The sequence below is a fragment of the Beta vulgaris genome, chromosome 1 (assembly GCF_026745355.1).
Source record: "Beta vulgaris subsp. vulgaris cultivar EL10 chromosome 1, EL10.2, whole genome shotgun sequence".
NCBI lineage: Eukaryota > Viridiplantae > Streptophyta > Magnoliopsida > Caryophyllales > Amaranthaceae > Beta > Beta vulgaris.
In genome coordinates, this window is record NC_079202.1 from 40,036,134 (window position 1) to 40,059,002 (window position 22,869).

The 22,869-nt window shown below is 41.7% G+C and overlaps 2 protein-coding genes across 2 annotated transcripts; both read left to right on the top strand.

Annotated features, from left to right (window-relative positions):
* Positions 1 to 16,040: 16,040 nt before the first annotated feature.
* On the top strand, positions 16,041 to 21,378 carry LOC104895168 (protein trichome berefringence-like 7). Its single transcript, XM_010681602.3, has 4 exons — positions 16,041 to 17,204; positions 18,551 to 18,709; positions 19,406 to 19,717; positions 21,031 to 21,378. The coding sequence occupies exons 1-3, from the start codon at positions 16,300 to 16,302 to the stop codon at positions 19,713 to 19,715; spliced, it is 1,374 nt and encodes a 457-aa protein (XP_010679904.1). The 5' UTR covers positions 16,041 to 16,299; the 3' UTR covers positions 19,716 to 19,717; positions 21,031 to 21,378.
* A 237-nt stretch (positions 21,379 to 21,615) lies between these two features.
* Positions 21,616 to 22,595, top strand: LOC109135832 (hypothetical protein). The gene has a single exon (XM_019251493.3). The coding sequence runs from the start codon at positions 21,696 to 21,698 to the stop codon at positions 22,182 to 22,184; it is 489 nt and encodes a 162-aa protein (XP_019107038.2). The 5' UTR covers positions 21,616 to 21,695; the 3' UTR covers positions 22,185 to 22,595.
* Positions 22,596 to 22,869: the final 274 nt, after the last annotated feature.

Sequence of the window (22,869 nt, forward strand, 5' to 3'; positions counted from 1 at the left end):
GTCATGTATCGCAATCGACTTTCCAATCATACCACAAACCATCTCTCCCAAACTGGATTTAACCAAACATGACAGACCTCACTATAGTTATGTGCACTCAAATCTCTCATGAGTTTAAGGGTTAAATAATGATTCTCAACCTAAACAAGTCGACTCAGATGAAGCAAATACTCTTTAACTTTGACTTTTTGACTCACTTAATACTCAACAATACAATACACGATGATCAAGAGGACTTTTAAGGGTTGTAATGGGGCTGAGGTTAAAGGTATGGAAAATAATTTGGGAATTGTGGTGGAAAAACCAAGAAGGGGGAGCATCATATAACTGGAAACATAACCATAAAAGGTCATAACAACTCCATGCAACAACCAACAATCTCCAAATCTAATCAACAACCTTTTTCACTTAAGAAATTCAATCATAACCCTTTTTATTTCACACTTATTCAAACTCTTTCCTTCTTTTTCATTTCATTTTTCACTTTTTTTTTTTTTGTGTTTTTACAAACTTTCATTTCAATTTCCAAGCTCACTAAACATATTTTTCATTCTTCTAACCACAATTAGAGCACTTCAATTCAATACAAACCAAACCAAAACAAATACTCGCTCCCCCAAGCTAGGCTTGGGACAAGAATCAAATGAGGCCAATGGCTTGTAATATAGGTATCAATCAAACAAATTCTGAAAAGGCTCAGCAGGGCTAGAGGAAGGATAATATGAAAATAAAAATAACTCTGGAGCTGAGATCATCAAATGAAACGCCTCAATCATATCAACATGTATGCACTATCAAATATCAAAGAGTACCAAGTCAAAGTCAAGATCAATGCAACAACGAGGAACTAATCACACATGAAAGAACAGAACTGACACAGATACGTCAATTTATAGGCACAAAAGCTCACATAGGTTAAGGTGTCTGCATAGTAATGTTAAATCAAGTCAGAGAGAGATCAATCAATCTTACCACAAACAATCAGTTGCGAAACAATCATGCTATGAAGTATCATGAACAAGATGAGTGACACTTAACAAATGTAGTAAAATATCAGCAAGGTTCTCAAAAAGTCTTAGCAGTAGTCTCATAGATGCAACTAAAATGAGATGAAATCTAATATGAGATGAAATATGCTAATGCAACTAAGAAAGCAGTACAATTTTTTTGGTTACACGTAAACTCCTACTCCTAATAAGCAGTACAAACCGTGCAACATCCTACGAAAGCAATGATATCTACACTAAAAAGCAATAAAAGATAGAATATTCCTCCCCCAAGCTAGAATTTGCAGTGTCCTCACTGCATAAACCAGTTTAGAAAAGGAATGAAAAGCAACCCCGGAATCACCAAATCACATACTCCGTCAAACATCATAATTCACCACTATTCCCGCACATAAACCCCAACAATGAAAGAGTTAAATCAATGTAGTCGTAAGAACTCAACAAGTACAACAAATCCAAGCAAAAATTGATAAGAATATCAAAAGCATCAACGAGATAGAATACGAAGGCATACTACCCAACTGATGTGTCGAATAAGCTTAAAAAGCACATGGCATTGCTTCTTGGAGACAAACTTGAATCAATTTGTAGCCACTTGAAGAGACACCTAAACAACCATTGATAAAAAAAAAATTAGATTAAAAAAAATGAAAAAGAAAAGTTGGGTTCATTAAGGGAAGTTAGGGAACAATAGTAAGAAATCGAAAAAAAAAATAGGAAAAAGAAAAGAAAAACCGAAAGAAACAGAGTAAAGCAAGGAGAGAGAGAGAGCAGAAAACAGGGGAAGGCTGGCTGGGGTTGTCAAAGGCAGGAGGATGGAAGGTGGTCGGATGCAGGAGAGATGATAGGTGGGTTTGCGGCTATTGTAGGTGGTCGAAGGAGGTGACGATCGGGGCGCAGGTGCGATGGGAAGAATGGGGCGGTGGTTCGCAGGACCAGGCGTGGGTAGAGAAGAGAAAGGCGGAGAAAGGAGGGAGAGCAGCAGACGCGAAGAGGAGGAGAAGGGGCGGTTGTGCAATGGTGGTGAGGGTGGTGCGTTGTGTTGTGCGCTGAAGAGGTGGCGAAAGAAGGAAGATAAGAACGTGAGAATGAGTAGGGGCTACTGGTGGTGCAAGGACCAGGAGGGGGTCGCGAGGATTTCGAGGTATCGGAGATGGTGGTTCCGCGCAGGGGGGTCGCCTGCGGTGTGGTGCGATGCAGGGCGACCATTTGAAAATCCGCCCGGTCAGTCCATTTGGCCCGGTCAACCGGGCAAGAAACAGTTGGACAAATTTTTGAAGATCTCAATGTGCTTGCGCGCCCGGTGGGGCTATTCTGCCCGGTCCAGTCTCTTCTTTTTTTTTCTTTTTTTTTTTTCAAACCCGTTCTACCTACAACAAATACACAAAACACACCATAATCAGTAAAATCACTCAAAAAAAAAAGAAAAAAAAACAAAAATCAAAAAAAAAAAAGTAAAGAAAAGAAGAGAGAAAATGAGTTAATGTTCGGGTTGCCTCCCGAGAAGTGCAAATTTAAGGTCTTGCATGACCGTTTAAGACCAGTAGATCACTCATAATAGTTCAATGCTCTAAGAAGCTTATCATATGTTCCTGCAGACATCTCAGAGCAGATTATATAAGAGTAAAAAGGAAAAATGAAAAAAAGTTAATACTAAAGAATTATTAAAACTACAAAAAGAAAAATCAAAGGAAAAATTATATTTACAAGAGAGAGAAAAAGAAAAATCGTTAGTCTTTTTACATGACTCAAAAGAAGAAAAAGAAACTAAATGTACATTATTTACGTTATCACGTGAGTCATTCAAAGGGGGAGAAAGAAGGAACGATGGAGGATATAATATAGGAGAAGAAGGAATAAGGCCAAATGGTTGTGAAAAGGAAACATGAGACTCAAAAACAGTATACGGTGTCGATAAAGACTCATAAATCACCTCACTCTCAACTTGACTTTCCTCCGAAGAGAAAATTTCAACCATGATTTCTTCCTCCTGCAAAACATCCATCACATTAGCACTTCTCTCAATCTTATCATCATCCAAATAGCTCTCATTAAAACTCCACCCCTCAGTATCATCATAAATAAATGGGTTGGGGTTAGAATTTTGAGCAGATTGACATTCAAATTGGAAAGAGGGGTCAAAACCATCTACTAAAGGTGGTGTCATGTAAGTTTGGGGTAGAAGAGCAGATGAAGACATCTCCCACTCATAGGTATCCCTAGCCAACCACACAATTAAATCCCAACAATAATCAGGTGATTGGAATAGAAATCTCCATTACACATAGATTCTACCACCATCCTAGTTTCTTCATTTAACCCCTCATAAATCACTAGACACATATCCCACAGTTCAATTCCATGATTAGGACCAATAAAATCACCAAGCCTATGATAATACTTCCAAAACACTTCATTCTCATACTGAGGAAAAGAAAAAATTGCTCTAGAATTACTACCATGCACATGGGGTTCACATAACATATGAGGTAATTCAGGGGACTCATGTAAAAATTGAGGATTTTGATATGATGCATCAAAACTGTAAACATGAGAATTCCAAGAATTATTACTATGTTGCCTAGCAAAATAATTATCCCCATCATCAAAATAGCATGACTCCATGATACAAAAAAAAAATATAAAAAAAAATAAAAATATTCACAAAAAGGAAAAAAAATAATATATACAATTTAGTTTCACCAACAATAAAAACTAAACAAAACAATACCGTCTCCCCGGCAACGGAGCCAAAATTTGATAGGATGTCGTACACCCGTCAAAAATAATTCCTGCAAAACCTTCTAACAATGTAGTAGGGTAAGTAGGGTCGAATCCACAGAGAGATGGTCGTTTTAATCTAGCTTATAAGTATGGAGAAACTAAACAAGATCAGAATATTGAATTAAAGTTCTAAACTAATCAAACTACGAAAATCAAACTAAAAAGATCTAGGGCAATGGTTCACCATGTTTATACTTATAAACTATCAAAATATCATCAAGTTCAATTAATCATATATCTAGAGCATGGTTAATCCTTGGTCAGGCATTAACGCTCTCAAATCAACATATGCTAGTACGGTCGCTCAACATAATCAGATTTGCTAATTGTAGGTAAGCCTCTAAAGATACTATCTCTCGATCTATGACCTATATTAGCAATATTTAATCAGACAATTGATCAGTTGCAGATAACAATAAAACACTAATCAATTAGAGAAATCAATAATAACAAACCATGAATAAATATCAATCAATATACATATATAAACATGGATTCCCAAACCCTAGAAATAAAAACTACTCTATCATGAATAAAAAATGAAATCTAAAATAAAAAGAGAGCATAGTCAAAGAAATCAATCAAAGAAACTATAAAGAAACATGAATTAATGAAGAAGATGAAAACTAGGGTTTACAACTAAAAACTAGAGAGAAAGAGAGGAGAGAAAACTAAAACCAAGAAATCAAAATAACGTGAAAGGAGGGAGAGAGAAAAAGAATAAAAAAATATCTAAATAATATTCTTTAACCTAATATGACTAGGAAAGTAATTTACAAGATAAGGAAAGTCTTAATTAAATCATTAATAGGCGGATTAGTGATCCGCGCGTACGCGTGGCAGATTCCAGCAGAAACAGTGCAATTCTTCCGAAAGGCATAAACTTCTTGACCGAAGTCTCCTCGGGGTGTGCCACCTATCGTTGGAAAGCTCTTCAAGTCTAGTTTCTAAATCTGCTGGAATTACTCGATTTTAAGAAGTACATCAAAAGTTATGATCAGAAGAGTAGACATGACTCTTTTTTCACATTTCTTCTAATGATTTTCCGCTTCGTTTTTGCTCAAACTCGTACTATGACATATCCATACGATCCTTATGCATTGTAGCTTCTTTCCAAGTGCTCCTAATCCTAAGCTTAGCTAATCATACTCCAAATACGTTATCAATGCCTGAAATTCATCAAAAACAAGAAAACATACCGAATAGGAATAGAAAAGCATAACTTAAGAATATAATGCAACAATGAACCTAAATATGAAACTAAATGCTCTAAAATGCAACCTAAATGCACCTAAAAACTATATATAAAAATGACTTATCATCCTCGAAGTGTCATGTCTGAAGGCGGTCTCGTATCCCGTGATCGGATTTACGCGGGGCGTTTGTCGTCCCAGAAGGGACCATCAAGTTACCGGTGAAGATAGGTGAAGGATCCCAGTCCATGGATATGATGGTTGAATTTCTCGTACCGACGTCCCGGCAGCCTATAATGCCATCATTGGGCGACCCCTGATCCATGATGCACAAGCGGTAGTGTCAATCTATCACTTGACGATGATTTACACGTCAAATATAGGAAAGCCGGAAAAGATCAAGGGGAATCAGGAATCAGCCAGGGGGTGTTACCTGACGGCCCTCAAGAATTCCGCCATCAGCAAGGAAAAGGCGCTGGATAGAAAACAAGGCTAAGCGAGATCTGTCAATGGAGAACTTTGAGGGAAGGCCGACAGATCTGCCGAGACGTATCCCGGAAGGGTAAATGGAAGCAATTAGCCTTGAGCTGGAGAGGTCAGAAAGAACAGTGAAGATTGGGGCAGACTTGACAGATAAGGTCAAGATTAACTTGATAAGCTTCATGAGAGACCACACCGACATCTTTGCTTTCTCTGCATACGAGATGCCGGGAAATGACCCCAGTATTTATGGTCCACCGGTTGAACGTCAACGAGGACATCAGACTAGCAAAACAGAAGAAGAGGAACTTCTCCTCAGAAAAGAATGCAGCCATCAAGGAAGAGGTCAATAAACTGCTAGCGGCATATTTCATCGCACCATGTGACTACCCGAAATGGTTAGATAATGTGGTAATGGTCAAGAAGGCCAATGGGTCATGGCGGATGTGTGTACACTTCATTGACCTCAACAAAGCCTGTCCAAAAGACTGTTATCCCTTACCCAGGATCGACCAACTGGTGGAATCCACTAGTGGCCACACTCTGCTGAGTTTTATGGACGCCTTCTCGGGGTACCAGCAGATTTGCCTGCTAGAGTCTGACAGAAGCAAAGCGGCTTTCATCACCGATGCAGGGGTATACGCCTACAAATCCATGTCGTTTGGTCTCAAGAATGCCGGTGCAACCTATCAAAAGCTGGTAGATAAGATCTTCGAGCATCAGAAAGGTCGGAATGTGGAGGTATATGTTGATGACAGCATCGTAAAAAGTCTCACGGAGGAGACTTATGTCGTCGATCTGGGAGAGACATTTGCAACCCTTCGAAAATATCAAATGACGATGAACCCTAAAAGTGTGTATTTGGGGTAAGATCCGGCAAGTTTCTGGGCTTCATGGTAAGCGAGAGGGGGATAGATGCCAAGCCCGACAAGATCAGGGCCATTAGTGAGCTACCGGAGCCAAAGAGCATCCTGGACATCCAAAAGCTAACGGGTAGGATGGCGGCCTTAACTAGGTTTGTCTCCAAATCGGCCGAGAAAGCCCTGCCATTTTTCAAAGTGCTTCGGGGAAATAAGAAGTTTGGATAGGGGGATGAGCAAAAACAGGTATTCGAGCAGGTCAAGGAGCACTTCAAGAAGTTGCCAACGATAACCCGACCAGAATTTGGGGATAAACTACATCTATACGTCTCGGTAGCTGAAAAAATGGTAGATGCGGTACTGCTGGTAGAGAAGCAGGGGTAGCAAAGCCCCATATACTTCATAAGCCATGTCCTGACTGGAGCAGAATGAACAGAGGTATGAACTGCTGGAGAAGATGGCATACGTTGTACTCATCGTGGCAAGAAAACTGAGGCCATACTTTGACTCACATACCATCCATGTCCTCACCAACCAGCCCTTGGAAAAGGCCCTGCACAAGCTCGATACCACCGACAGACTGCTAAAGTGGGCAATAAAACTGTCAAAATTTGACATTTAGTATCGGCCTCGCACGACTATTAAGACCCAAGCATTGGCGGACTTCATTGTCGAGACAAAGTATGCAGATGCATCTGAACCTGCCGGCATCTGGTAAATAGCAGTTGACGGTTCTGTCGCACAAACAAGAGCAGGGGCCAACGTGGTAATGACTTCCCAGAGGGGGAGATTTTTGAATACACCGTCCGTTTCGGCTTCAAGGCCTCCAATAACGAGGCAAAATATGAAGCAGCCTTGGCTGGGATAAACCTGAGTATTGCAGCAGGTGCCAAGAAGATTCTTATGATGACCGACTCCCAACTGGTGTCAAGTCAGATTGAGGGCATATACGAAGCTCGAGAGTCCGTCATGCAAAAGTACCTGAGCAAGGTCAAGAGCATGACGACAGGTTTGTAGAGTTTCGAGGTAAAGCTGATACCAAGAACAGAGAACATGGTGGCCGACGCCCTGTCCAAACTGGCTAGCTCAAGTACCAGCGACACGAAGCGGAGCGTCATGTTTGAAACACTGATAGAGAGGAGTGTTGACACTTCCCCATCTGCAGTTAACACCGTCAGCCAGAGCGTGGAATGGTATGATGATATCATGGCCTACAAGCTGACTGATACTCTACCAGAGGACAAGATGGCAGCCAAGAAGCTCAGGAGATACTCACCATGGTACTGCATTTTCCAGGGACAGTTGTACAAGAAAGGCTTCTCACTCCCACTTTTAAGGTGCGTAACAGCCCACGAGGCCACAAAAATAATCAAAGAAATACACGAGGGAGTATGTGGGAACCATATTGGCGGAAAAATGTTGGCATTAAAAGCACTAAGAGCTAGGTTCTACTGGCCAACCATGCTGACTGACGCACATGCCTATGTGAAGAAGTGCGACAAATGCCAGAGGTTCGCACCGATAATCAACCAACTGGCAAATGATCTGCAATCGATTCTCAACCTAATCCCTTTCGCTCAATGGGGGATGGACATTATAGGGCCATTTACACCGGCATCTGGGGGAAGAAAATTCCTAATTGTGGGTATTGATTACTTCACAAAATGGATGAGGCAGAACCGACCGCAAAGATAACAACCAATCAAGTGAAGAAGTTCATCTAGAAGAATGTCATCACTAGGTTTGGGATTCCCATGGGAATTGTCATTGACTATGGCGTCCAATTCGATTGCGGCCCCATCAAGAGCTTCTTAAGCCCATACGAGATCAAGTTTGCATACTCGTCAGCATGCCATCCTTAGAGCAATGGCCAGGCAGAAGCCACTAATAAACAGATCTTGAACGCCTTGAAGAAGAAACTGGATGATCTGAAAGGGGCTTGGGCAGACATGGTTCCAGCCGTACTATGGTCAAACAGGACCACTGAAAAGGAAGCTACCGGCAAAACACCCTTCAGGTTGGCCTTTGGGGTAGAAGCGGTGTTGCCGGTCGAAGTAGGAGTGCCCAACTGGCGGATCCTAAACTACGACCCAGAGCTGAATGAGAAGTTGCATAAAGAAGAGTTGGACCTCTTGTCGGAGGTTATACTGGCCGTTGAACTCAAGTCGACAGCGTACCAAGATCGGATTAGAAGGGCTTATAACAAGCGAGTGTGAAGCCGACCGATCGTGAAAGGAGACCTGGTACTCAGGCGCACATCAGCTACTGGCAAAGCCCATACGAACGGAAAGCTCACGGCCAATTGGGAAGGACCCCACCTAGTAAAGGAAGAAATAGTCCCCGGAGCATACCGGCTTGAAGATATGTCAGGCAAGTCGCTGAAAAACAGCTGGAATGCCAGCATCCTCAAGAAGTACTATGTATAAGTAACTCTAGGTAGTAGTAAGGCATTGTTGCCAATAAGTTCTACTTATTTAGCAATGGGCATTGTAGCCAGTAGTTGCATTTTAAATTATTGTTATAGGCAATAAATCCGAAAAAGCCGGGAAGAGTCGTTTTATTTAATAAAATGAGCATCTTCTATGATCATGCTTGTCAATAAGTTCTATAATGGTATATGACGTAAGAGGATCTGCTGTTAATAGAAACTCCATCAGAACGAAGGCCTTGGCGGTCAATGACCAATTGGATTTGCCGACCAAGGATAATCTAACATAAGTCCTCTGACGGTCAATGACAAATTAGGATCTGTCGTCAGGAGCGACCCCTAAACGACGAATAATTACCAGTCCACGACCTTATTGTATCTGCCTGGATCATTTGGATCTTCGGTAGCAGTAGCAGTGTTGTCAACGTCCTCGCCCTGCACTTCTTTGAACTCAAATCGGGGGTCAGCATTGGCTATATCGGCCTCAGTGACCCCAAAGTCAAGGACCTCTCCCTCGACTGGGAGCTCAAAGTCCCGGCGACCATGAGCCTGTTCCACCTTGGACCAGTACAAGTTAGGAAGGGCATGCCTGGCCCACCTCATGACCGCTGCCCAACCGCCATTATACCGGTTGGCCAGACGAGCAACGAAGTCCATGGAATTCCGGTATTCGCCTATCGCATCGTCTTCCTGGGCCTTGGCATCGGAGAGTTCATCCCGGAGGAGACGAATCTCAATATCTTTGTTTGCCAGGACCAAAGAATGATCGAGCACGACCTTCGTTAAGGCGTCATCAGCCTTTTTCTCAGCATCCTTGGCGGCCTTCAGATCATCCTGAGCCACCTTCAGCTCCTGCTCCTTCACGACCATCTTGCCCTTTAGAGTCTTATGGGCATCTAGCTGGTTGAAGTATGAAGTCAAGAAGTACTGGTAGAGGTCGCACAACTCCTTACCAGACCGGGCTGACTGAAAAGGCAACAGGAGAAGATGATTATGACATAAAACAGACTGGTAATACACTTGTAAATTAAACAAGAAAATTGCTACTTATCATGGCCATATTGTGCGCATGCACAATAGCAAGCGCTCGAACCTCGTCCATTGACATATCATATATCAGCTACATAACGTTTAAAATACGATATCGCAGGTTCCCGCCCTCCAAAGGACGGTCCAGCAGCAGCGACTCATCGTCCAAGACGTTGAGCTTGGGCTGGAAAACCTCGTCGTCCCTTACAGGAGACTGGGACCAGCGCTTCTTCAGCACCTCCGGAACCTCCACCTGAGAACGTTCCAGAAAGCCGGCCTTTCGTGGCTTAGCAAATTGCTCCAACTCAGGCACCATGTCGGGTAGGGTAAGCTGCTTGTAGATCTTCGGGCACAACGAGAAGGTGCCGACCTCCGCCAACTCGGCCTTTCATGAGGCCCTTAGGATCCGGTTCCACCGATCCCGCAGCAGCAGAAGCCTTGGCCGGCGCCTTTTTAGGCTCCTTGGCCTCGTTCGACCCTTTCTCAGGCGTAGCTTTAGCCTTCCTCTTCAAAGGAAGGAGAGAGGTCTTGCATTGGGCAAGGGGGATAACGTCCCTCTCATCTTCCTCCGGGCTCGAGCCTCTATCGGCCACGCGACCCTGCTTTCCTCCACGACCGCGAATGCTTGAGGGAATAGAGGTAAACCGGCGAGCTGGCTTAGGCGGCATGTTGCTGATTGGTTCGTAGTTTTGGTTCAAATGCAACGCCTCTCGGATGAGATGTTCCCGGCCTACAAACACAGAGAAAAGGTGAATTAGAACTGTATCAACAAGGAAATTATCTAAAGACAAAAATTAGCAACTTCCAATAAAACCCACCATGGGGTTCAGACAAAAACCGAGTGCAGAGAGGGCCGCATTGCTCAATATATACTTGACATGAGGAAGCCAAGTGAGCGACACTACTTTCCTTTTAGGGCCGGTATGGTGGTGGCAGCAAAAAAGTCATAGGCCTCCTTCTCCCGGCCACTCAACCCTATGTCAGGGATGTGCTCCATCCTAGAGCAGGGTTTGGTCCATTGGTTGCGTAGGGGGAAGTCGACATGCACCTTCACCCAGAAAAATCTCTCCCTCCATGCTTCAAGGAGGTTAGCTTGGGATAAACCATTAGCTTGTCGGCCTTGGTATATAGAGACATCCAACCACCCCGGCCTTGGTCTTCGTCAGTCTGAGATCTTTTCCTCTTTTCCTTACCCTTCCCCTTAGCGGAGCCTTCCTCCTTTATCTAATGGACCTTGTGGAACAGGTTGAGGGTCTCAGGAAATCCCTTATACCGGACAACCCAAGCGTAGGCGATCAAGTTGCACCACCCTAACGACGTCAACTGCGCCAAATATATATTCCAAGCCCGGAATATCTTGATTATGAAAGGATCTAAGGGGAATCGGAGGCCGAAGTCTAACATGTGTGCATAAATCGCGACATGTCCTGGGGGGCAGTCAATTATTTTATCCCCCTCAGCCGGCATCACTAGCCTATAATCATCCGGGAAGGCAAAATATATAGCCCCCTTGGTCAAAAAGCGGTTTTCTACACATATGCCTACCCATCCCATGTCAAAAACAATAAAGGCCGCGCTACCGGCCTCGTTGGGAGGCATATACAGTTCGGCCAGGGCCTCTTCATTCGAGTCATTCGGAATGACCTAAGGAGGATCTTCGTCATCATCGGCCTTCAAAGTGACGGACTCCCCATCAGACAAGAGGGAACGCATGACACTTTCAACTCGTCTGAGTCAACAGACGACACCTCTCTGGGACAACGGGATGGCCTAGCTATGGCCTCACCTTCAGTCGCCCTTCCTACCGGCCTGGACGACGAAGCTTCGCCCAGGGGGAATGCTCAGCAAGACCCACAATAGTTCCGTATTGGTCATATACCGGCACCCCCAAGGCGTTTCCAAGCGCCACTATTGAACCAATAGGAGAAGCGCGCAAAGTCAACTCCTCATTATTTTGACTTAAGGTGCTACAATCATTATGGCTCTTGGTCCTAAGTTCCCTAGCATTGTCTACTACCGGCGAATTAACAGAGACTACAGGACTAGAGGAGGTGCTGTCAGAATTAAAATCACTATCGGTCATAGCAGAAGGGATTCCAGATATGTTTTGCGAATCAGAATTTGAAGACATACTGATAATTTAAGATGGTATGAAAGATATGTATAGATTTTGTGGAAATGCCTGGAAGCAAGGAGTTGAAGAAAGTATGAACCGATATCCAAATATACATGAAATCCGGAAGGGAAGATCCAATCAAGTTCGTCAGGACGCAGAAGATCGATTTAGAGAGAGAAAGTCCGTTATGAGAATTAGAGCAAATGAAGAGTGATGTGAAATGAGGAGCGGAGTCACCCAAAGCGTATTTATAGAAAAATTCACGGCTTGGATTAGGCAACTCTTCGTCTTCCCATCGTTGATCACGCCACGTGTTATGAAGCACGGAAACTACTGTTAAGCAGTTGCTCATAATGGCCTCTGACACCATTTGCGCGCATCGAGACGAAGATTGGCATTCAACGGTAATGTTTGACATGCCTACACCCATTTATATCAGATATATTCATGACGACTTAGCATCCAATAAGCAAGATACGTCTTCACCAGACATACCGGCTTGGGGGCTAGTTGTATGGGGGCTGTCTAAGTTCCATACCGGTCCTCGTTGACCGATAAGAATCATCATGGTCAATGCGCTTACCAAAGAACAGTTGACTTTGTCATACCGGTTTTATCAGGATACCTTAACAGTACTCTTTCTTGGGCCATTCTCACATGGGCTTGGGTTTAATCCAGTTACTATCTTAAATGCGCCTACGGGCCTAAAGATAAGTATCAAAGGCGATAGAATTGTATCTAAAGAGGATAGAATTATGCCCAACCAATATGAGCAGAGTCCTACCCTAGCAAGGACTCTTGCCGGCTCCTATAAATACCCCGCTGATCTGAGTCACAAGGTACGTTCACAATCATTATTATACTCAACTTGGAGCTATTGGTTTACCAATTACTGACTTAGAAATCGGAGGGGCATTCCTCGGATCAATCCTCGAGGTTAGTTTACGTGTTCTATTTTGTAGGACATCAAACCGGCTTATATACAAAGGAGATACCGGTTCATACCCTACCATTTATTCCATACTGGAACAATAATTATTGCTATCTTAGCAACTCTTATGATAAACCTAGTTAGTTCACTAATCTCGTTTAAAAATTCTGCAACTTCTTTATTAAAATCTTGCTCATTCACCCATGAAAAAAAGCCGCAAACTCTGCACTTGTAAAATGCCTTGCCTGGATTACTTATGGTTTCAGATAAACGAATCTCTGCCATTTTTGGAGGGTTGCATTTGCACATCTTTATTCTTACCCATGTGCGGTCTTCTTTGGCAAGTGGGTTGGGAAAGTAGACTTTCTTTCTTTCTTTCTTTTTTGTGGGAAGATGAAGAACTGGAAGAATGTAGGGTGAAGGACTAGTGTTTTTTAAGTAGGAAGCATTGGTAAATGTATTTAATAAATTAGTTTAAACGGCATGTGTCGTGGTTTCACATAGGCTGTAATTAGTTCTCCAACTAACTTCTTCGCACCGGGACTAAGACCGCTGATCTGTCGACGACCCTCTGGATATAACATCATTGGGTGATTATAAAACCCATGTTCTGCCCTAGTCTCGACTACCCAATACGCATAGTTGTTCTTTGGGACAACAAACAACCGAAATTCACAGCCACATGCTTTTCTCCTGATTGCTGAACTGAAATCACGAAGTTTCTTCTTCTTGCCACGATCACAATCTAAAAGTTGATACTTCTTTTTGTAACTAGTAATCGTCAAGAAAAAACCTAACTCAACGACAATGTTCCTACACCACTCGGCAGCAGCATCACGAGTATCAAATTTAGGGCAATTGCCGAAATATTTGTTATAATTAATCCCATCACCAACACGCTCCTGAAAAAACAAATTATCGTCAATTACAAAAAAATCAGAATATTCACAAATTATTTTAATCAAATTAATCTTATTTTAATTTTTTTTATAAAATATTTAACAACTAAGGAATCAACTTTACGTAAAACAATAGAGCAAACGTTTGGCTAGAACGTTAGCCCCATGGATGCAATGTCTAGCTAGGACGTTGCAACCATGGGGCTAACGTTCTGGCCAGACGTTGCATCCATGGAGGGAACGTTCTGGCCGAACGTTGTTCCCATGGATGCAACGTCTTGGCCAGATGTTGCATCCATGAGAACAACGTTCTGGCCAAACGTTTGATATTTCAATACAGTTAAATTTTTTTTTTTACCATTTCTGAAGAAGGTGACATTGTTGCCAGTGGTAATGGCGTTCGTCCTGGCGGTTGGTTGGAGGTCGACATGGTGACGATGAGTGGTGGTAATTTTAGAGAGAAGTGTGAGTTGAAGTAAAGATTTGAAATGAAGTAAGGTAGTGTTTGAGAATGAGCATTTCATTTGAAATGATTCATTTGAAATTTGTATTCTCAAATCATGGAATCTAAAATCAAATTCATTGTTTGGCAAACTTAAGAATTTCAAATTTAGAATTTCAAATCCATCTTCATTGTTTGGCTTATCGTAGAATTTACAGAGAGGAGCTTGAATAGTTAGAAGCTAGAGATTCATTAATGAAGGAAAAGAAAGCTAAGAGATTCGTGAATGAATGAGAGAAAGCTAGGGTTCATAATTGAGGAGAGAGAAAGTTAGGAATATGTTGAACACTTAAAGAGGAGAGTAGAAAATAGTTAGCGTTTAGAATTTGCAAATGACACCATTGCACATGAAATTTGAGAATTCTTAAATTGGGCTATTATTATAAAGGTTGGAATTTGGCCAACTCCAATTCCAAATTTCTAGATTTCCCAAACATGTCATTTAGCCCAATTTCTCATTTAGAAATGAAATGCTCATTCCCAAACATAGCATAAAAAAATTCAAATGCTAAAGTAAACTAAGATGGTAAAAAAAAGAAGCTAAGGGCATAAAATCCATTCATGTGGGGGTTGGGGCGATTTTATGTATTTTGGAGGCGAGAAATTAAAGTTAAGGACTTAATTTTTTTTACGGTTTTTTCACCCAGTACCCCCGAGTTTTCAAAAAATTCACCTGGTACCCTCCAAGTTTTCAAAATTCACAGGGTACCCCTAAGTTTCAAACTAATACACGGGGTACCCTTAAATGCCCTTAATGACTAACGGCGTTAACCGCCGTTAGTCATTAACCCTAATTTTCTGCTTTAACCCTAATTAATCCCCTAATCTTAACCCTAATCCTAACCTCTAACCCTAACACTAAACCCTAACATTAACACTAACCCTAACCCACCACCCCACCACCCACCCTCACCCTCCCACCACCCCTGCCCCTCCCGCACCCTCGCGCCGCCCTCATCCCTTACCCCCCGCAGCCCCTCCTCCACCCTCGCGCCGCCCTCCTCCCCCTCTCAGTTCATTTCAGCAGTCCCCCCACCCCTCCCTCCCAATCGCGCGCCCCCCGACCTTCTCTCCACCCCCATCCAACCACAGCACCACCCCCTTCCATTTCGCACTCCACCGCCTCGCCCCCCACGCCGCCCGCAACCCCTTCTTCTTCCCTCTGTTTTTTTTCGCTGTGGGGGACTTCTTGTTTCGCAAAGTGGAGAGGGTGGTGCAACGAGGGCGGGGAGGGTGCAATTTCAGGGCTGCGAAAACGAGGGTGGTGCGCGGGGTGGGGGTGTGCTGTGGGGTCGGGTGTGGGGGAGGAGGTGAGATTTCAGGGGCTGCGAAAATTGCTGAGTGGGGAGGGGGTGGGGCTGCGGTGGGGGTGGGGTTGCGAGGTCGGGAGGGGGGCTGCTGTGTGAGGGAGGGGGCGCGGTGGGTGGTGGGACAGGGGGTAGGGGTGGTGGGAGGGTGGGGGAAGGGTGGTTAGGTTTAGGTTTAGGGTTTAGGGTTAGAGTTAGGGTTAGGATTAGGGTTAGGGTTAGGTTTAGAGGATAATTAGAGTTGAAAACAGAAAATTAGGGTTAATGACTAACGGCGGTTAACGCCGTTAGTCATTAAGGGTATTTAAGGGTACCCGTGTATTAGTTTGAAACTTAGGGGTACCCTGTGAATTTTGAAAACTTGGAGGGTACCAGGTGAATTTTTTGAAAACTCGGGGGTACTTGGTGAAAAAACCGTTTTTTTTAATATCCACGGGAGTACGGGACCATGGCCATTTGTCAACAACCAGTTTGGCCGGTCACGTCTTAATATTTTAAATTAATACCCTCCAATTCATTGCTAACTGTAGCTACCTTCTCGTCGACACCAACTTTCTAACCCCCACTCACTTACCACTACCAGCTACTGGTTGTTGCCATCTTAACAAGGAAAGAGTTTGTAAGATCTTTGCCTTTTTCTACAAATTACACTCACTCACACTAATTACTTGCTTTATTCTTTCACCCTATTTCACTCTCATATGATGTTCTTACATTTGCTTCTAATCTAGTAAGTACTTACCACAATTTCTGTTCTGTTCCAATGGAGTATGAAATTCTGATTCTGGGTTCACTTACATTGATTTATTTACTAGCTTTATTGTACTGGGTATTCTTAAAAGACTTGATTAGTGGTCTTAATTTGAACTCATTTGGTCAGGTCAAGAAATTTTACACAAGAATTTCTAGTTATGGTGATGTTAATTTTGTGGGTAATAATGGAAAGAACTCAACTTCAGTTCTTAGATCTGTAAATGGAATTATAGCAATTGGGTGTTCTTTGATTTTCTTTTTAGCTCTAGTTGGTGCATATTGGTTTATTTCTAGGGATCTAAAACCTAATTCTTTAGATCAGGGTTTCAGTATTCCTGGCCCTAATGATGCAACTGGGAAATGCAATGTGTTTGATGGAAAGTGGGTCCCAGATGATAGTTATCCTTTGTATAATGCATCTGATTGCCCATTTGCTGAAACTTCTTTTAATTGCTTAGCAAATGGGAGGAAAGATGAGGATTATTTGAAATGGAGGTGGAAGCCCAAAGGCTGTGATCTTCCAAGGTTTAATGTGCAAGCTGTTTTGAAGTATCTTCGAGGGAAACGGGTCGTTTTTGTTGGTGATTCATTGACTAGAACACAGTGGGAATCATTCATTTGTATGCTTATGTCTGGGGTTGAAGATAAACGTTTTGTGTATGAAGTCAATCAGAATAAAATTTCTAAGAAAATTAGGTTTCTGAATGTGAGGTTTGATTCTTATGACTTCACGGTCGAGTTTTATCGGTCTGTTTTCCTTTCGTGGCTTACCTCTCCACCTAAACGAGCTCCCAAGAGAGTCAAGTGGACAGTTAGGCTTGACAAGATGGATAATGCTCATGAAGAATGGGTTGATTCGGATGTTCTGATATTTAATACTGGACATTGGTGGACAAAGACGAAGCTATTCGAAACGTAAGTTTCTGACATTGGATTTATGTGCTAATTTCATAGGTGATTATGCTATGAACTCTGGTGATCATGGAACTTTGACTTATTGCTTAAGAACTTTACAGTTCTCATTTGTTTGTCTGAGCATGTTGTTGTCTTCGCATATAGGCTACTTTCAAGCACCTCATGATCACATTATACTTCAGTAAATGATAAGAAAATGTGAAATCTATCTGTTTGAGTCAGAAAAATGCCAGGGGCACATCTCTAATTCTCATGCTTCCCTGCTGAAAATGGGATATCCACATCATGTAATCTATACAATTTTTATGGCCTAAATTAATAATGGTGATATTGAATCAAATTTATTTAGACGAGGAAAAATGACATGAAGCCACAATCTTGCTTGTACTGTAGGGTACTGCACAAATATTTAGTTGTAGAATTTCTGTTAGTTTTTCGGCTATGAAGGGCATATAACAGACATCTCAAATTTGTCACAGTTGATGTGTTCCTAAGGTATTTGGTTTCTCATCTTTGGTTGAGTGTTTATGGTAGCAAAAACTGGCTTGGTTGCTTGCATATAATATGGGTGGTTACTTTTACTTTTTGGTTCTATTATTCTGACGGGGAATGTACACTCAAGTAAGATATTCCTGTTCTATAATTTGTGTAGTACCAATAGTATTAGTAATAGCTTAGCTAGCGTTCCGGGGGAATCTAGTCATTTAGTCAGTTCATAACAATCTCTGTAAAGCAAGGGGCAAAGCTTCGTAGACAGCTTCCCTCTCATGTAGTCGTCGGCCTTCTTCCCCAGCCCCCCTTCGTCGCTTCTGGCGAAGCTGCGAGCCTACTTAATAGCTAACAGTTAGCTTATTAAACTAACCTTTCACTGTCTGCAGCCACCGAGGAATAGAAATTTAATCAAAGTATGCTATAAGCCTATAACCCCCTTATTGCCTTGTGACCCTCTATTTATTTATACCTGGTCACTCTGTGAATCCTAAACTGAACTAAAAAAGCCCTCTCTCCTTATCTTTGCCTCCCCTCCCCCTTTTATACTTAGGTGGGGCACCAGGGCATAGATATTGAAAGATATGATGGCCAATTCAATATTAAACATTCACGATGAGGGCTCATGAGAAATTTACTTTCAACACGTAATGACATCTCTAGACCATCAATTGATGACTACACTTTAGGAAAACAATCCCTCCCCTATTGAGTTTGATGTGGTAGTGTCCTCGGAATTTATGGCTATACCTTACGGATGATCATTAATTCTTTCAATGATCAGTTGCTTGTGGCACTCCATTTAATTTGTTGGTTCTCTTGTATGAAATCGCTTCTAACTTGTTTTGTTCATACAGGGGTACCTATTTTCAGGTTGGTAAATCGCTAAAGCTGGGATTGCCAGTAACTAAAGCTCTAACAAAGACACTTCAGACCTGGGCATCATGGGTTGAATCACAGATCAATCATAATAGGACCCATGTATTCTTTCGCACTTTTGAATCTTCACACTGGAGGTAACTTCCATTCCAGGCTTCGCAACAAAACATTACTGGTGAATACCTCTGATAGTGTTCATTTTTGCTTGATCATGGTCTAGTTTAAAGTTAGAACTTCCTTTGAATTGGGAGTAATCTTTGTGCTAGACTTGATCTCGATCGTATTAAGCAGTCATAGTTGATCTGCTCCTCTCTCTCCCCCCCCCCCCCTCCTTTTTCCTATCTGGTGCTCTGGAATCCAAGTATATATTTTCGACTGTCGCAGCTCATTAATCCCAGTATAACTGTAGCACCAGTGTCCAGTGCTAATTCTTAATATAGCTCTAGCTTTCTTTCCGTGAAATAGACATAACATATAAGTAAGAATGGAGCCATTCATCAAGCTTGGCTTCTACAAGGACTTCTAGAATCTATTATATCGAGATATCGAGCTAGAGTTCCTGAGTATGGTTGTCAAAAGAGGATAATGCAGTGTATGAAGTCTTGTTATTCAATTTTGAGGTTCCAGGTTTTGCTTATTATAACTGCTTTAGTGAATGATATGTGAATTCTTTTCCAGATAAAAAAAAAGATTAGGAATCACCATACAAGTATATGAAGTCTTGTTATTCATTGTCTATATTTCGAAGTTTTATCTCAGTCAAAATCATGATTGTTTAGTTTTAGATAGAAAAACTGTTGAGATTCTGGTATTAATGCTGGTGATTATTACAGTGGTCGGAATCGTAATACATGCAAAGTGAGTCGAAGACCAATGTTGACAGCTCAGGGTAGGGATAAAAGCCCTATTTCAGATGTGATATTGAGGGTTATCAAGAGTATGTCAGCACCTGTTACTGCTCTGCACGTTACTCCAATGGGATCATATCGCAGTGATGCGCATGTGGGTACATGGAGTGATAACCCATCAGTGCCAGATTGTAGTCACTGGTGTCTGCCTGGGTTGCCAGATATGTGGAATGAAATTCTATTCACTTACCTTCTGCACAAAGATCAAATTTCCAAACAACAAACTACAAAGTGAAGGTGACTTCTGAGTTCTTTTTCCTTTGTTGTATTATGTTTTGGTATTAATGATGTGCCCCCTTAAGCCCACATCATTTTGCACCTTTGGGTTTGGCATGAAGATTACTATGGAAATAGAAGTAGAAATAAGAATATAAAAGGGGGTTGAGAGAATAAATTGAGTGAAATAGAAAATAGTGGAACAGAGAGGATCAGGGTTTAATAAGATGAAGAAAATAATTGTTTTGACTCAAAATAGAACAGTGAAAAATGAATGTGACAACCATACATAGTGTCATTGTGAGACAGAGGAAGTAGAATGAAATTTGATGTTTTCTGTACTGAGAATCACTTCTGGATGAATTTCTATCAATATATTATTAGCAAAGCTTCTTAGCATATGTAAAAACCAAACGCAAGGCTGTCTTACTAATATATCTATTTCTTGATATTGTCGTATTGGAGAAATCCTGTGAGTTATCTATTGATAAGTGGCGATTATTTGGCATACCAGGAAATTTAGTAGTCAAACTATTGCCTAGTTTTCTCTGCTTATAACACTATCACTATACAGAAAGGTTTTTTCTCATGGTTAATTCAGACAATTTTTTGGCCATCCTTTTAATCATGTGGGTACAAGCTTCCAGAATTTTTTAACTAATACTCCCTCCGGTCTTTATTAATTTACCCCTTTCTTTTTCACGGAGTTTTAGGAGAAATAATGTTGTTGGTCATAGAAAGAAAGAGAAATTATTATTTTATATTAAAGTTGAATGTATGTGATGAAAAGTTAGGGGTCCCATTTCAAAAATAGAAACAAAAGAAAGGGGTAAACTAATAAGGAACATCCCAAAAAGGAATACGGGTAAACTAATAACTTGTGGAGGGATGAGGACTTGATGTTTTTGGGAGAAGAAACTGTGTATGCTTAGAAGTAGATTGGTATAAAGCTGAGTTGTTACTTCTGTTCTAGATGTAATTTATGAAACTGTAGCCACTGATGAGGATATGCTTCTTACATCAACCCTGTCCAATTTAGGGAAGATGCAGTCCGTGTCTTCGTAAGTCCCCAACTATCATATCATAGGCTAATAACTGAGGTTCCTGACACGGGTGTTTTTCTTTTCTTTTTTTTGTTGAAAAGAGTGGCACGGGTGTTTTGTAAGTTGGAGCATAAACTCTCTAATATAGATTTTGATGATCCACTTGTTCCTGTTGGTTTTCCTCCTTGAGTGGTGCAACCATTTCCAATTTTGGATATTTATTATTTGCATCGCTTAATTGCTCATATGAGCAAAGAACTATTAATCGCTAAGAAGTTTTCTTCCATGCAGTTTTGTATCACAATTATGGAAAGAAGAGGCATGAGGGAGGATAATTATACACGGATCAACGTAGAAAAGTTTTAAATTTGTCAAGTTGTAAAGTTGTTCAGTCTTCTGCGGTGGATGGATGCTGTTTTTCATCAGGCTTCCAAACCAAAATTGAACGTGAAATAGAATATTGTATGTGAGAATCAATCGATATTCTGGAATGTCCCATGTATTCTTGCTGCCTCTGCTGTATGTTTGTAAATTCTCAATTATAGTCTTCCAAAAGAGCTTTCTTTGTGCATATTTCTGCGGACTTCTGCGTCCATATCGACCTGGTGAAATGATAAATGCCTAATTTTTGTTGTTGCACCTGTTCCTTTTTTGTTGTCTTCTTGAAGTTCCCATAAAAAAATTGAAGTCTCTCTTTTTTGGGGTTGGTAAGGAGAAAGAGGACAGAAGAAAAATATTCAGGATAAAATGGAAGAAGACTAAGTAGTGTTTTCAAATGCAACCTTCATGACTTAGCAGGGGTGTCAAGTTATGCAAGACTTAGAAGCATGCATTGTCATCATATAGACATAGGGGTATAAGTAGTCCCTATAACCTTGTCCTCTAACATCCATCCATCTGAACTCAATCCTATTTGATCAATCATCTCCGCAAATACCCACAAGTAATCATCTATAATGGCCGACTCCACCACCTCGTTCAACCCCTTCCGCCCCTCCCCACCACCTCCTCATCCACACCCAACTCCAGTTCCGCCACCCCCCTCCCCGGACTCCCACCCAACAGTAATAGTGATCATCTTCATCTCATTCGGCTGTCTCTTCTTACTTGGAGCCCTTCTTTTATGCATTTGGTGGTTCATGAAGAAGAAACGGACGGAGAGGAAGCTTATTAATGAAAGGAAAGACATCAATGTGGACGAGCATTTGAAAGTGCAGGAAATGATCATGGCAGGGCGCCATGGCCCAAAGAAGGTGTTGGTATCGGTGGAGGACGATATACGTGTGCATGAGGATGTCCACAGGAGTGAGGTTGATATGGTTGGTAAAGGCTTGCATGGAAAGCACAATGAGGGTGTTGCTAAAGCACTTGAAAGTAATGCAGGTGGTAGTAGTGGACATAGTGGTTCTAGCCAACAGCTAAGCCTTCCTGAACGCCAAGTTTGATTGCTTTGATCGGTGTTACTCCGTTAAAATTAATTTTTTTTTTTTTTGGGTGTTTTCACCCGGTTCACCCTTTGGGCTACATCCGGATCGAGGCCAAGTTCGGGGTGGTTAGGTTCCATTCCTCTCCCAAGGGTGTTGCGAGGATTCGAACACGGGTCCGTCCTACCAAAGCCAGTCCCCATCACCACTGGGCCAACACTTACTTGGTTAAAATTAATAAAATTAAAAGGTTCTACACTATTTTATAATTTTATCACTACGATATAGCTATATTTACCATATACTTCATTTTATCAGTCTTCGACTTCAGGAAGGGTGTAAATGTGGTACTGATGTACTGGATTTTATTCATTCCATGATGAATTTACCAACTTTACCATGTTTTATTTTTACAATACCATCGTTATTATTTCCCCGGTTGTTTTAAGTTGCAAAATGCATTTTGGCTTGCTTATCACTTTGACGTATTTTAATAAGTGACATAGCAAAAATGGAAAGAAATCAATGCACCTAAAGAGACAAAGTTGACAATCCGACTCGCGTGGACCCGGTTCACACTAAAAGTAGTGTGGACCAGGTCCACGCACGTGACCCGTTATATCACTTTAACATACACTATATGATTTTAACATACACTATATCATTATAACATACACTATATCACTTTAACACACCCTATATCACT